This window comes from Pseudopipra pipra, chromosome 26 (assembly GCF_036250125.1).
Source record: "Pseudopipra pipra isolate bDixPip1 chromosome 26, bDixPip1.hap1, whole genome shotgun sequence".
In the NCBI taxonomy this organism is placed as follows: Eukaryota; Metazoa; Chordata; class Aves; order Passeriformes; family Pipridae; genus Pseudopipra; species Pseudopipra pipra.
The window spans coordinates 5,489,620-5,502,318 of NC_087574.1; the positions used below are offsets into that span (position 1 = coordinate 5,489,620).

The 12,699-nt window shown below is 68.2% G+C and overlaps 2 protein-coding genes across 5 annotated transcripts; both read right to left on the reverse strand.

Moving 5' to 3' along the window:
• Positions 1 to 147: 147 nt before the first annotated feature.
• On the reverse strand, positions 148 to 8,920 carry OSBPL7 (oxysterol binding protein like 7). 4 transcript variants are annotated; one of them, XM_064636535.1, is made up of 23 exons: positions 8,783 to 8,920; positions 7,757 to 7,940; positions 7,422 to 7,544; positions 7,238 to 7,291; positions 7,002 to 7,115; positions 6,804 to 6,917; positions 6,599 to 6,719; positions 6,419 to 6,522; positions 6,231 to 6,329; positions 6,014 to 6,143; positions 5,796 to 5,920; positions 5,509 to 5,589; positions 5,289 to 5,420; positions 4,734 to 4,824; positions 4,382 to 4,659; positions 3,173 to 3,310; positions 3,021 to 3,084; positions 2,846 to 2,924; positions 2,609 to 2,753; positions 1,672 to 1,813; positions 1,459 to 1,585; positions 1,247 to 1,369; positions 148 to 612 (listed from the first exon to the last, which is right to left on the reverse strand). In XM_064636535.1, exons 2-23 carry the CDS (start codon positions 7,847 to 7,849, stop codon positions 504 to 506), a joined length of 2,586 nt encoding a protein of 861 aa, XP_064492605.1. In that variant the 5' UTR covers positions 7,850 to 7,940; positions 8,783 to 8,920; the 3' UTR covers positions 148 to 503. The 4 variants fall into 4 exon arrangements, with proteins under 4 accessions (XP_064492605.1, XP_064492604.1, XP_064492603.1 ...); XM_064636534.1 differs by lacking the exon at positions 8,783 to 8,920 and having other exon boundaries at positions 6,237 to 6,329; positions 7,757 to 8,111; XM_064636533.1 differs by lacking the exon at positions 8,783 to 8,920 and having other exon boundaries at positions 7,757 to 8,111.
• A 566-nt stretch (positions 8,921 to 9,486) lies between these two features.
• Positions 9,487 to 12,655, reverse strand: MRPL10 (mitochondrial ribosomal protein L10). The gene is made up of 5 exons (XM_064636573.1): positions 12,557 to 12,655; positions 11,831 to 12,000; positions 10,839 to 11,012; positions 10,612 to 10,756; positions 9,487 to 10,447 (listed from the first exon to the last, which is right to left on the reverse strand). The coding sequence occupies exons 1-5, from the start codon at positions 12,591 to 12,593 to the stop codon at positions 10,203 to 10,205; spliced, it is 771 nt and encodes a 256-aa protein (XP_064492643.1). The 5' UTR covers positions 12,594 to 12,655; the 3' UTR covers positions 9,487 to 10,202.
• Between the last annotated feature and the right edge of the window lie 44 nt (positions 12,656 to 12,699).

The following is a 12,699-nucleotide window of genomic DNA, read 5'->3' on the forward strand; positions in this document are numbered from 1 at the left end:
GTGGGGACTCTGCTCAGCCCTGTGTGTGTGTGAGGGGAGGGAAACGGGCACGGGGAGGGGGGGCTAAGGGTGCCCTCCCCCTTCCTGGAGGGCCCTGAGCCCCGGGGGTGGTGCAGGGCAGGGGGAAGGAAGCTCTCTGCACACCCCAACTCTTCACAGCCTTTATTAGAGCAGCCCCTGGGCACAGTTTGGGGGAGGGAGGGGGGGCAGAGGGGTCTTCCCGCCCGCGGGCACCCCCCGTTCCCCCACTCCCAGGCATCTTGTGCCCCCGGGGCAGGGGGGGCACTGCCCCAGCTGTCCCCAAGGCTCTGCCCCGGGTCGGGGGTGGGGGAGCATTGCCAGTGCCCCCCCTCCCTCTTTTATATCACAGTTTTGTTTAAACACCAGCAAAATGGCTCAGAGAGGGGGGGGGGGGGGACACTGCACCCCCCCCCCAGTGCCGGGGGGACCAGCCCCACTGCTGTGATGAGCTGGGGGGGGCTCAGAGCCCCGTGGGGGGGTCGCTACCAGAGCACTGCACTGTCCAGGTGGGCAAAGCCGGGGTCCAGGCGCAGCTTCCAGTAGGTGTTGTTGGTGACCCACGACTCCTTGCCACTGGCATCCATCAGCCTCCTGGGGATGGAGTGGAGGGGAGGTGTGTTTGAGGTGGTCTTGGGACTTCCAGGGGGGTTTTCCCCATTTCCTGAGACCCCCACATTGCCCTGAGCCACGGGGTGCCCTCGGGACTCCAAGGAGGGGTTTCCTCATTCCATGAGAGCTTGGCACCCCCCTGAGCCATGGGGTGCCCTCAGGACTTCCAGGGCATCTCCCCATTCCCTTAAACCCCCCCCCATCCCTGAGCCACTGGGTGTTCTTAGCATTCCCAAGAAGGGGTTCCCCATTCCATAAGAGCCCCACATCCCCCTGAGCATTGGGATGCCCTCGGGACTCCTGGGGAGGGGTCTCCCCATTCCCTGAGACCTCCACATCCCCCTGAGAGCCCCACATCCCCCTGACCCACAGGGGGCCCTCAGCATTCCCAGACGTTCTCCCAGTTCCCTATGAGCCCCACATCCCACCCAGCCATGGGGTGTCCTCAGGATCCCGAAAGGAGCTTCCCCATCCCATAAGAGCCCCGCACCCCTCCAAGCCACAGGGCGCCCTCAGTACTCCCGGGGGGGGGGTCTCCCCATTCCCTGAGAGCCCCACATCCCGCTCACCCACGGGTTTCCCAGCCCCGGGAGGGGAGCACCCCCTAAAGCCGGACCTGAAGAAGCGCGCCTGGTGGGTGATGTTGTTCTCCTCCATGACGCGGCGCCGGTCCCGCTGCAGCTGCTCGATCTGCCGCTTCTGCGCCTCGGCCGCCGGCACGTTCCCCTCCTCCAGGTACCTGCGGGGTGGGGACGGGGACAGGACGCGGCTGTGACGAGCCGGGTGGGGCTCGCAGCGTCCCCTTCCCGGGGGGAGCAGCAGGCTCACCGCTGGTCGGGGCGCAGCCGCGTGTCCGTGGAGGGCAGGACCCGGCGCAGCTCCGGGGTCAGCTCGTTCAGCTCCAGGGCGAACTGGGTGAAGCCGTAGTTCCTCTCGTGGTCGCGGGGCATGGGGTCTGCGCGGGGGGGGCGGGACGGCGCTGAGAGAGACTCCCGGCACGGGGTAACCCCGGGATATCCCCCCCCCCGGGGTGCTCCTTACTGGCTTTCCAGACGCACTGGCCCGGGGCGGGCCCGCGGTGCAGCCCCTCGTGCCACTTCCCTGCCAGGCGCTCCACGGGGGTCCCGCTGCGGCTCAGCACGGCCCCCTGAACCTCGTTGGCCCCCGAGCCCCAGTACCGAGCCTGCGGCCACCGGGACATGGGTGGGGGCCGGGGGGGGCTGGGGGAAAGGGGGGGAAAAGGGCGGGGCCATCGAGAAAGGGTGTGGCCACTGGGAAAAGGTGGGGTCACTTGGGAAGGGGGGGGCCACTTGGGAAGGGGGGGGCTATTGGGAAAAGGTTGGGGCCAAGCTTGATGGGAGGGGTCTTCTGAAAAAGGGTGGAGTCATTGGGAGAGGGCGGGGCTACTGGGAAAAGGGTGGGGCCACCCATGATGGGAGGAGTCTTCTGAAAAGGGCAGGGCTATAGGGAAAGGGTGGGGCCCTGAGGGATGGGAGGAGACTTCTGAAAAGGGAAAGGGTGGGGCCAGGAGGGGCGGGGCTAACAGGAAAGGGCACGGCCAATGGAAAAGGGTGGGGCCATGAGTTAAGGGGTGGAGTCACTGGGAAAGGGTGGGGCACTAAGAGGGGCGGGGCTAACAGGAAAAGGGAGGACCCATTGGGAAAGGGTGGGGCCAGGAGCAAGGGGTGGGGCTACTGGGAAAGGGTGTGGTCACAAGTAATGGGGAGGGGCCATAAAAAGGGTGTGGCACTAAGGGAGGGGTGGAGCTACTAGGAAGGGGTGGAGCTATTGGGAAAGGGCGGGGCCATAACTGGGGGCTGGGCCAGGAAAGGGATGGAGCAATAACACAATTAAGATTAATGAGTAGGTGAAGGGGCGGGGCCACACCTGAAGGGGCGGGGCCAGGCCATTTTGGTGCAGAGAGGCAGAGTCAGGGCAGGTGGGAGGGCGGGGCTATGGGGCAGGCAGGTGGGCACACCTTGCAGAAGGTGAGCTTGCAGTGGTAGGAGGCGTCGCGGGTGTTGCGGATCAGCACCTCCCCGTAGTGCTCGATCCAGCGGGGCCCGCTCAGCACGTTGTGGATGCACGTGGTCACCTTGTTCCACTCGTAGTGGTCCCCGGTCCTGCGGGCACCGCCCACGTTGGACGGGGAGGGAGGGAGGGCAGGGGGGCACAGAGGGGCGGGGGGGGCCCACCGGCGGGGCCGGGGTCTCACCTGGGCAGCTGCACATTGACGGTGCCCATGGGGACGATCTCCAGGGACTTGCCCCAGAATTTGTTCTTCCACCTCATGTCTGGGGGGGTGGGGGGTGGGAGAAGGTGAGACCCCTCCAGTCCACCCACCCCACGGGGGAGACCTCCCGGTGCCCAACACCCTCCTGGGCGCTCACCTTGCCAGAAGATGAAGTTGTCGGACTCGGCGTGGCAGGCGGAGATGGGAGGGTGGTGGGAGACCTGGGGAGGGGGGACAAGAGGGACATGCCAGTGCCCCATGCAGCTCCGTGCCCCCCTCGTGCCCTCCCCGTGCCCCCCCAGCGCCCACCTGCTCGCTGATGAAGCGGAAGCCTCGGTCAGGCCTCACACACTCGTAGGTCTCCCCCAGCACGGGGTTGAAGGGTTTGCTGCCCGCCCGGTAGTAGGTGGAGGCGTAGGCGGACACGGCGAAGGCGGCCACGTACACCTGGCACCACAGCCAGCACGCTGCTGCCACCACCCCGGGGACAGCCACCCTCCTGCCCTGGGGACAGCCACCCCCCTGCCCTGGGGACAGCCACCCACCCACCCTGGGGACAGCCACCCCCCTGCCCTGGGGACAGCCACCTACCCACCCCGGGGACAGCCACCCCCTTGCCCCGGGGACAGCGACCCACCCACCCCGGGGACAGCCACCAACCCACCCCGGGGACAGCCACCCACCCACCCTGGGGACAGCCACCCACCCGCCCTGGGGACAGCCACCCACCCACCCTGGGGACAGTGACCCACCCACCCTGGGGACAGCCACCCACCCACCCTGGGGACAGTGACCCACCCACCCTGGGGACAGCCACCCACCCACCCTGGGGACAGCCACCCCCCTGCCCTAGGGACAGCCACCCACCCACCCCAGGGACAGCCACCCACCCACTGGTCCCCACCCGGCCCTGTGCCCTGCCCTGTTCCCACAAATCCCACGTGTCCTCAGGCTCCCCTGAGCTCCCTTAAATCCTCGAAGTTCTCCAGTCCTTCCACATCCTTGAGCTCCCTCATGTCCCCGAGCCCCCTAAATCCTCAGTCTCTCCTGTTCCCCCATGTCCTCGAGCTCCCCTGAGTCTCCTAAACCCTCCCCAAGTCCCTCCACGCTCTCAAGATCCTCCATGTCCCCTCAGCCCCTCCTGGCCCTAAGCCTCCCTACCCCCATGTCCCTCGAGTTCCCCCTTGTCCCCTGAGCCCCCCCAATCCCCTGAGCTCCCCAAGTCCCTCTGTGACCCTCCAAGTCCCCTGACCCCCCACACCCCCCATGCCCTTGCCCTCCTTGTGCCCTCCCCGCTCCAAAGACCCCTCTGTCCCTTGAGCTGTTCCCGAGTTCCCAAGCCCTGTGTCCTCCCTGAGCTCTCAAGCCCCCCTTGTCCCCTGAGCCCCTCTGTGTCCCCCGAGCTCCCGGTATCCCCAACCTCCCGGTGCTCCCCGAGCCCCCAATCCCCGGCGTGTCCCCTGAGTTCCCCCACGACCCTGAGCCCCCCGAGTGTCCCCCGGTGTGTCCCCCCCTCACCAGTCGCTGCCGGGGGTCCCTGGCACGGCTGGCGCGGTCCAGGAGCGCGCTGTACTCCAGCTCCTCGCAGAGCCGCTGCAGCGTGTTCAGCGGCTCGTTGAGCTGCACGGGCAGCGCCACGCGGGACAGGTCCTTGCCCACGCTGCTCCTCAGGAGCCCCCACAGGCTCACGTCCCCCGACGGCGCGGGGGGCGCGGGCAACCGGCTCCGCCGCCGCGGGTCCGGCCCCGGCAGCTCCACCGGCGGCGGCTCCGACGGTGCCCCCGCGCGCTCCGCTCCTGCCGGGCACCAGGCGCTGGGATGGAGCCGTCTCTCCCACCCCCGGCGTCCCCCTCCCCGGTGCTCCCCGTACCTGTCGGGGGGCGGCCCGGCCCCCCCGGCTCGGTGCCCTCCTCGCAGGCGCTGGTGGTGGCCTCGCTGACGCACGACTCGTCGTCCGAGGGCTGAGGAGACGCGGGGACCGTCGGCGGCTTCGGGGGTCCCGGGGGAATTGGGGAGGGTGTGGGGGGTACCCCATGGCGGGGGGGGGTGGGGTTAGCGGGAAGGGCCCCCCCGGAAGGATGGGATGAGACTCGGGATCCTGGGATGGGCTGGGGGTGCTGGGATGGGGAGGGGGTGGTGCTGGTGGGGGAGCAGTGGCGAGGGGGGCTCTGGCAGCACCCGGCCCCCGTCGCCGGGCTCAGAGAGAGCAGAGACCCCGAGCGCGGGGAGTGAGGGGGCTGCGGGGGGCTGGGGGGGATACAGGGGCTGGGGGCACTACGGGGAGCTGGGGGGGCGGCCGATGAGGTGGGACGGGGGAGAGAGAGGGAAGAGATGAACCCAGAGCAGCGAGAGGCGGCAGGGGGGTCCACAGAGCCCCCCACCAGCAGAGCCCACACACCAGCAGAGCCCACCCCAAGCCCCCCACCTCATTCTCAGAGGAGCTGGCGGACAGGAAGACCTCGCAGGCATCGAAGAACTCGGTGTGGGAGTCAGCCAGCGAGACGATGCTGCGGTTGGAGAGCTGCTGCTCCCGGCCCTTGGCGGGCAGCGCGTCGGGCTGTGGGGACAGTCACCACCTCAGCCCAGCCCCCCGGCCCGGGGGGGGCCGCCCAGACCCCCACCCCACCCCATCCTGCCCCCCTGACCTCGTCGGGGTGCAGCGAGGCGAAGGAATCCAGGGTGGTGTCGGAGGAGACGGAGAGGGAGTGGAAGCGGCGCAGGGCAGGCTGTGGAGGGAGGGGGAGGCTGAGCAAAGACCCCCCCGGAATGTTCCCCTCCAGCCAGGACGGGGCTGACAGTGAGGGGGGGTCACCGGCCCAGCGCCAGGCTGAGACCCCGCAGCACCCACAGCACCCCAAAAGTGGTGTCACCACCACCACTCCCCAAGCCCCCCGAGCAGGGCAGCGCTGCCCAGCCCCCCTCGGTCGCTCACCGCGGCGGTGCCGGCGCTGCCGGGGCGCGGGGCAGGGCCCTGCCGGTCCAGCGCCCGCCTCATCTCCTCCAGACGGGCCCTCTCAGCCACCAGCACGGCCACCACGCTGCTGAGCGAGCCGTGCACTGCCAAGGGACACGGGGGGGGGGGGGTCAGGCTGTGTCACAGCACCCCAAAACCAGCCAGGACCACCCCGGCAGGGCTCAGCCCCTTCCCACCTTTCTGGGCCAGCACCCAGAAGCTCCGCTGCAGCTGGGTGTACTCCGGGGGGAGGCCGAAGGGCAGCTGGCTCTGGGAGGACTCCAGGTAGCGGGACAGGTTGGGGACGGAGCCGTGCAGGCGGCCCACCTTGGGGGAGACAGGGGGTCAGCGAGGCGCTGGGGAGGGGGCTCCACGCCCCAGGCAGCAGCGGAGCTCGGCGGGATTCCAGCTCACCCTCACCCTGCCGATGGTGTCGTCCTTGGCAAAGCTCTGGGTGCACCAGATCTTGGTGGTCCTCCGGCCCTTCTTCGGCCTCTCCGCGGCGGCCGAGGGCTGTGGGGGAGAGGAGGGGGCTGGAGCTGGACCCTCCCCAGGAAAGGGGGGGATGCTCAGGCCCCACAGGTGCCGCCGTCCCGGCTCACCTGGCCGCCGGAGATGAGCGGGGCCGAGGGGATGCGGTGCAGGGCCTCCAGGTTCTGGAGCATTCCCGTCAGCTCCTGCAGCTTGGCCTGGCACTCCGACAGCTCTGCCGGGGGCACAGGGTCAGGGAGGGGGTACAGGGCACCCCCCCTGCCCTGCACAGCCCTTCCCACCCCGCTCACCGGCCGAGCAGCGCTCCAGCCCCTCGCTGTCCTTCAGCCAGGCGTTCACCTTGTCCCGTGAGCTGGCGAGCGTGGACAGGGCAGGGGCACTGCCCGAGGGCAGGATCCTCGTCCACTGGCCCTGCGAGCGGGGAAACGGGGGCACTGCCATCAGGAGCCCCTCTCCCAGACCTCGCCTTCATTGTCACCTTGAGGTGTCACCCACCTGGGCGCTGGCGGGGGTCCTCCCCCCGGGGCCCCCCGTGGGACAGGGCTTCTCCCCGTGGTGGTGGGTGCAGAGGCTGCTCACCCAGCTGGAGAAGAGCTCCGGGGACTTGATCTGGGGGACACGGGTGAGTTGGGGGGGGACAGAACCTGACAATACTGACTCTGTTTGAGGCCCCACCCCGTCCCCCAGCGGCACCTTGAGGTGGTAAATGTTCTCCTCCGTGTCCAGGTCGACCCTCTGCGCCTTCTTGTTGACGGACATGACGGACTGACGGACATCAATGGCACCATGCAGTTTGCCCTTGAGGACCTGGGGGAGCCCGGGGACGCCTGTCAGGGAGAAGACCCCCCTTCCTCAGGGGGGCCACGGGGGTCTCCCCCGCCCTGAGCCCACGGGAATGCTGCGTGGGCACAGCCCGGGCACACACTCACGTCCTGGCGGGTGGTGGAGTATTTCAGGATCCCGTTTTCCAGCACAAAGTACCGCTGGGGATGGAGAGGGAAGGTTGTTGTGCGGGGGGAGCAGAGAGCAGTCCCTGCAGCCCCACTTCCCAGGGGCTCAAATCGTGCCAGGACCAGCTGGGTGACAGCTCCTGGTGCCGGCTCTGCCCGTTACCTTGTGCCAGCCCTTCAGGGGCCATTTCCTCTTCTTGAGCAGGTACCCCTCATGCCTCTGCAGCTCCTGCCCTGGGCTGCCCCGGGCACGAGGCTCCTCCACCACCTCCCAGCTCTCGGAGCCCTGCAGGGATGGGGGTCAGTGTGGGGGTCCCTCAGCACCAGAGGCAGACAGGGTGCTCCCCACCTTGTCCTCCAGGCACCCCCAGCTGACAGGTCACCTCTGCACCACCCTTCCTAAAGCAGTGAGAAGCCCCCCGAGGCCTCACAGCACCCCCAGTCAGCGCATGTGTGCACCACTGAGCCCCCCCCCCCTCAAATCCGGAGCCCTCCAACCTGCTGGACGCTGCTGTGCTTGGAAGACACAGTGCTGTTGGAGCGGGACAGGGCTCTTTTCGGGGAGGACGGGTCCTTCTCATGGCTGCCCATGGCTGGGGAGCAGGGGGGGCCGGGCCGAGGCCCCCCTCCCGTCCGTCCTGCAGGGGTGGGGGTCCGAGCTCGGCCCTCAGGGCGGGAGCCGCTGCTGGGAGGGGACGGCAGGTCAGGGAGCTCAGGGGGGGCTTCTCCACCCTCCCCAGCCCGGCCCTCGCGGGGATGAGGGGTGGTGGGGGTCCCTCTGCCCCCCGGGAGCGGGGAGTCCTGCATGTCACCGCCGCTGCCACCCAGAAATTTCTGCGTGACAAGGAGTCTTTACCCCCCCCCGGCCTTATCTCGGCTCCCCCGCCCGGTCCGGGTTCAGAGTCCAGCCCCGACGCCCCATGGACCGGGTACCACGGGGCAACCCCACGGCGGGGGCACAGCCAGGAGGGTGACACCGGTACAAAGACCGGGATCAACCCTGGCCCGTCCTGGCACCCCCGAGCCAAGACATGACCCCTCCAAACCCCGGCGGAGCCTTCCCTTTGCCCTGGCCGGTTCCTGAGCCACAGGGAAGTCTCCCCCACAGCCCTTCCATCCCCCCCGGCGCTGTCCCTGGCAGGGGATCCCGGTGTCCCGGCTGATGCTGATCCTGGGATAACCCTGGGAGGGCGGCCAAGCCCGGGTGCCGGCGACCACCGCGGCACCGGTACCCGCTGTACCGGTAACTGCGGCACCGAGAGACAACCACGGCACCGACAGACAACCACGGCACCGGCGACCGCGGCTCCGCGCCCCCCGGCTCGCAGGGGAGGACACCGGGGGTCTCCCTCGCAGCTCCATCCCCTCCCCTGCCCAGCCCCGCAGGTGCTGCGGGAGCTCAGCACCGACCCCTCGCACCGCACCGGGGCTGTGCCGGTGCCCCCGGGGGTCTCCATCCCCGGTGCCACCCCCCCGGGGGCGGCGGGGGCCGGGGGTGGCGGGTCGCCGGTCCCCGGTGCTCACCTGGGCGGGCGGCGGGCGGGCGGCGGGGGACGGTCGCATCCTGCCCGGTGGCAGCAGGAAGCGGAACACGGAGGGCGGTGCGGAGCCGCTCGGCTCTGCCCCCTGCTCCGTGGAGGACCGGAGCCGCCGGGATCGCCGGGAGGAGCCGGGATCGCCGGGAGCCGCCGGGATCGCCGGGAGGAGCCGGGATCGCCGGGAGCCGCCGGGATCGCCGGGACACCGAGCGCTGGCGGAGCTGCGGTCCCCGCACGGCACCGGGGCAGTTCCGCTCGCGGACCCCCGGAGTCCCCACCCGGGACCAGCCCGCGGGAAAAGGGACGGCCCAGGAGGGGTGGGGGGATTCCCGCGAGAGGCAGCACCTCGCGGGGCTCCCGGGGGTCACCAACCCACGGGGGTCCCGGGGCTGAGCATCCCTCGGGGGTCACCACCCCACGGGGATTTGGGACTGATCATTCCACGGGAATCTCGGGTTTCACCACCCCATGGAGGTCCCAAGGGCCACCAGCCCATGGAGGTCTCGGGACTGACCACCAATCCAAGGGGGTCCCAGGGCATTCCCAGCCCAGGATTTCCCTCACCCACCTCCCAGCTCTGTTTCCCTCTGCTCCATCAGACCCCCCCAAGCAGCCCCGGCCTCCCCCCACACCCTCGAGGAGCAGGACCCCCCTCCACACCCCCCAAAATCCCAGAGAGGCTTCGGCATCTCCACACGGACACTTTAATGGACACTGGATCAGTGTTACAGCACATTCCCCCTCATCCTCATTCCAGGGGGCTTGGAGTGCTCAAAACCCTCCTGTGGGCCCCCCCTCCCACCGTGATCCTCCTCCTCCTCCTCTGGCCAATCCCTGAAACCTTCCATCTCACCTTCAGAATATTCCCAGGAATATTCCCCAAGGGAAGGGCCAGGGCTCCCCGCTGGGGTTGGGGGGCTGCAGGACCCTCAGTCCTGCCCCAGTACCAAAACTCCAACCCCTGATCCCCCCCTCCTGCACAGCCAGGGAAGGAGCCGATTCCCAGGGCCCAGAGTCAGTGATTCCGTGTCCTGCAGCTGGAGGAGCCAATTCCCGGGGCCCAGCGTCAGTGATTCCCTGTGTCCTGCAGCTGGAGGAGCCGATTCCCAGGGTCCAGCATCAGTGATTCCCTGTGTCCTGCAGCTGGAGGAGCCGATTCCCAGGGTCCAGCATCAGTGATTCCCTGTGTCCCAGTCTGGGGGGGTCTCCCTGGGATCCCCCATGCCCCACAGCTGGGGAAGGAGCCAATTCCCACAGTCTGAACTCCCACATTCCAGGCTGGGGGGTGCTCCCCAGGCTCCCCCATGTCCCACATCCAGGGAAGCAGCCAGTTCCCGGTGCCAGCCATTCCCTGTGCCCTGGGGGGGCTCCCACAGTGGGGAAGGAGCCGATCCCAGGGCCCAGCTTCAATGATTCCCCTTTCCCTGCTCCTGGGGGGGCTTCCCAGGCGCCCCCGTGCCCCGGAGCCGGCGGATGTGCTCATCCAGGAGCGCTGTGAGGAGGGAGGGCCCGCGCTGGAGCAGGGATGAGGTCTGGGAGGGCAGCAGGGCCAGGGCTCCCACTGTCTGCCCCTGGGAGGCCTCCAGGGAGGGCAGCTGGGCGAAGTTCTCCACTCCCCGCCGGCTCAGGATCGTGTCGTCGATGCAGGCGCCTGGAAAAGAGCAGGATATGGGATAACAGAGCATTCCATGAAGGAACTGTTTGCTCCTTCAGGCTCCCACCCCTCCTTTTCACAGCGATCCATCGGCTTGGACCCTCATTCCCAGCCCTGGAGGAGCCCAGCGCCGGGATCTGGGGAGCAGGGAATGCCCTCACCCAGGAGGTTGACCTGTGGAATTCCCTTCAGCACCCGCAGCATCTCCCGGGCCCGGGTCTCCGGGCTCACCAGCAGGATGTTGCGGCACACGAAGAGCGGGAGGAGGTTCCTGTACTTGGACTGCGCCAGCACCGGCCGGACAATCTGGAAAACACCTGGGAATGACACCTGGAGCAGCCCAGGATGCACCTCTCCCCTCCACCTCCCCTCTGGGATCGGCGCCCACCTCGTTGAGGACGAACTTGACCTCGATGTTGTGCTTGCGCAGGTAGTGGCGCATGGTGACCACGTCCTCGTCCGGCATGGAATTGTACTGGCACACGGCCACCATGCGGCTGCTCCGGAACGCCTGCTCCACCTGCCGCCGCAGCAGCCGCACGTAGCCGGACATGGCGTCCTCCTGGGCGGGAGGGACACGGGGATACAGGGATACAGGGACACAGGGATACAGGGACACAGGGACACAGGGAGAGGGGGAATGGCTGCTGTGACCCCCCCATGGAGATCCAGCAGCTACTGGTGGGAGGCGATCCCATGGATCTCAATGTGCTTCCATGGTCCATGAGGTGATCCCATGGATCTCAGGGTGTTCCCATGGTCCATGAGGTGATCCCATGGATCTCAGGGTGTTCCCATGGTCCATGAGGTGATCCCATGGATCTCAACGTGCTCCCATGGTCCATGAGGTGATCCCATGGATCTCAAGGTGTTCCCATGGTCCATGAGGTGATCCCATGGATCTCAGGGTGTTCCCATGGTCCATGAGGTGATCCCATGGATCTCAGGGTGTTCCCATGGTCCATGAGGTGATCCCATGGATGTCAATGTGCTCCCATGGTCCATGAAGTGATCCCATGGTCCATGAGGTGATCCCATGGATCTCAAAGTGCTCCCATGGTCTGTGAGGTGATCCCATGGTCCATGAGGTGATCCCACGGATCATGAAACACTGCCTGGATCTCAAGACGCTCCCATGGATCTCAAGATGCTCCCATGGATGTTTCTGTGGATCTCGAGATGCTCCCGTGGATGGGAACCCACCTGGTTTCCAGCACCTGATGGGGCACCTCCCAGCCACCCCCAGCATGCCAAAAAAGGGGATTACCCACCCCGGGAAGGTCTCACACCGGCTCCAGCCAGGCCGTCCGTGGTGTCCCGGGATTGAGGGAACCCTCCCCTCCCCAGACCCTGCAGAGCCCGGGCAGGGCCCCTCCTCACCTCCTGCGGGGGGTCCCTGGGCGCGGGGAGGCAGCGGGGGGGCACGGTGGGCCGGGGGGGCACGTACTCGGTCACGGCCATAAGCTTCTGCCGCTGGAAGTGCATCGCCTTCCAGTGCCGCGTCACCGCCTTGGAGCCGCGCCGGAGCAGCTGCAGCGCGGGCAGCCAGCCTGGGGGGAGCCGGGCACCCTTCCCATCCCCGCTCCCTGCCCCTGCCCATCCCCGCTCCCTGCCCCTTCCCATCCCCGCTCCCTGTCCCCTTCCCATCCCCGCTCCCTGCCCCTTCCCATCCCCGCTCCCTGCCCCCTTCCCATCCCCGCTCCCTGCCCCCTTCCCATTCCTGGCCCCGTTCCCGATCTCTGCCCCGGTCCTGGTCCCCGCGCGGATCCAGGTCCCTGTTCCCCGGTGCCTCTTCCTGTCCCACTCCCATTTCAGTTTTCTGCCCTATTCCCAATCCCGATCCCTGCCCCGTTCTAGTTCCCTGCTCCATTTCCGGTCCCTGTCCCTGCCTCGTTTCCTGCCCCATTCCCGTTCCCATTCCCCGCCCTATTCCCATTGCCATTCCCAGCCCCGTTCCATTCTCATTGCCATTCCCATTCCAAGGCCCCGCTCCCGTTCCCATTCCCCTTCCCTGCCCCATTGCCATTCCCCTTCCCTGCCCCATTCCCGTTCCCTTTCCCGCTCCCATTCCCCTTCCCTGCCCCATTCCCGTTCCCATTCCCTCACCTCGCAGCCATCCCTTCCCGCCGCTCAGCGCCGCCATCTTGGCCGTGCCCGCGCAGGGCCTTGTGGGAAGGTGGAGGACGCGCAACTTCCTGTCTGCCCCGTCTCCATGGCAACGGCATCGCCACAGCGCGGCCTGCGCGGGG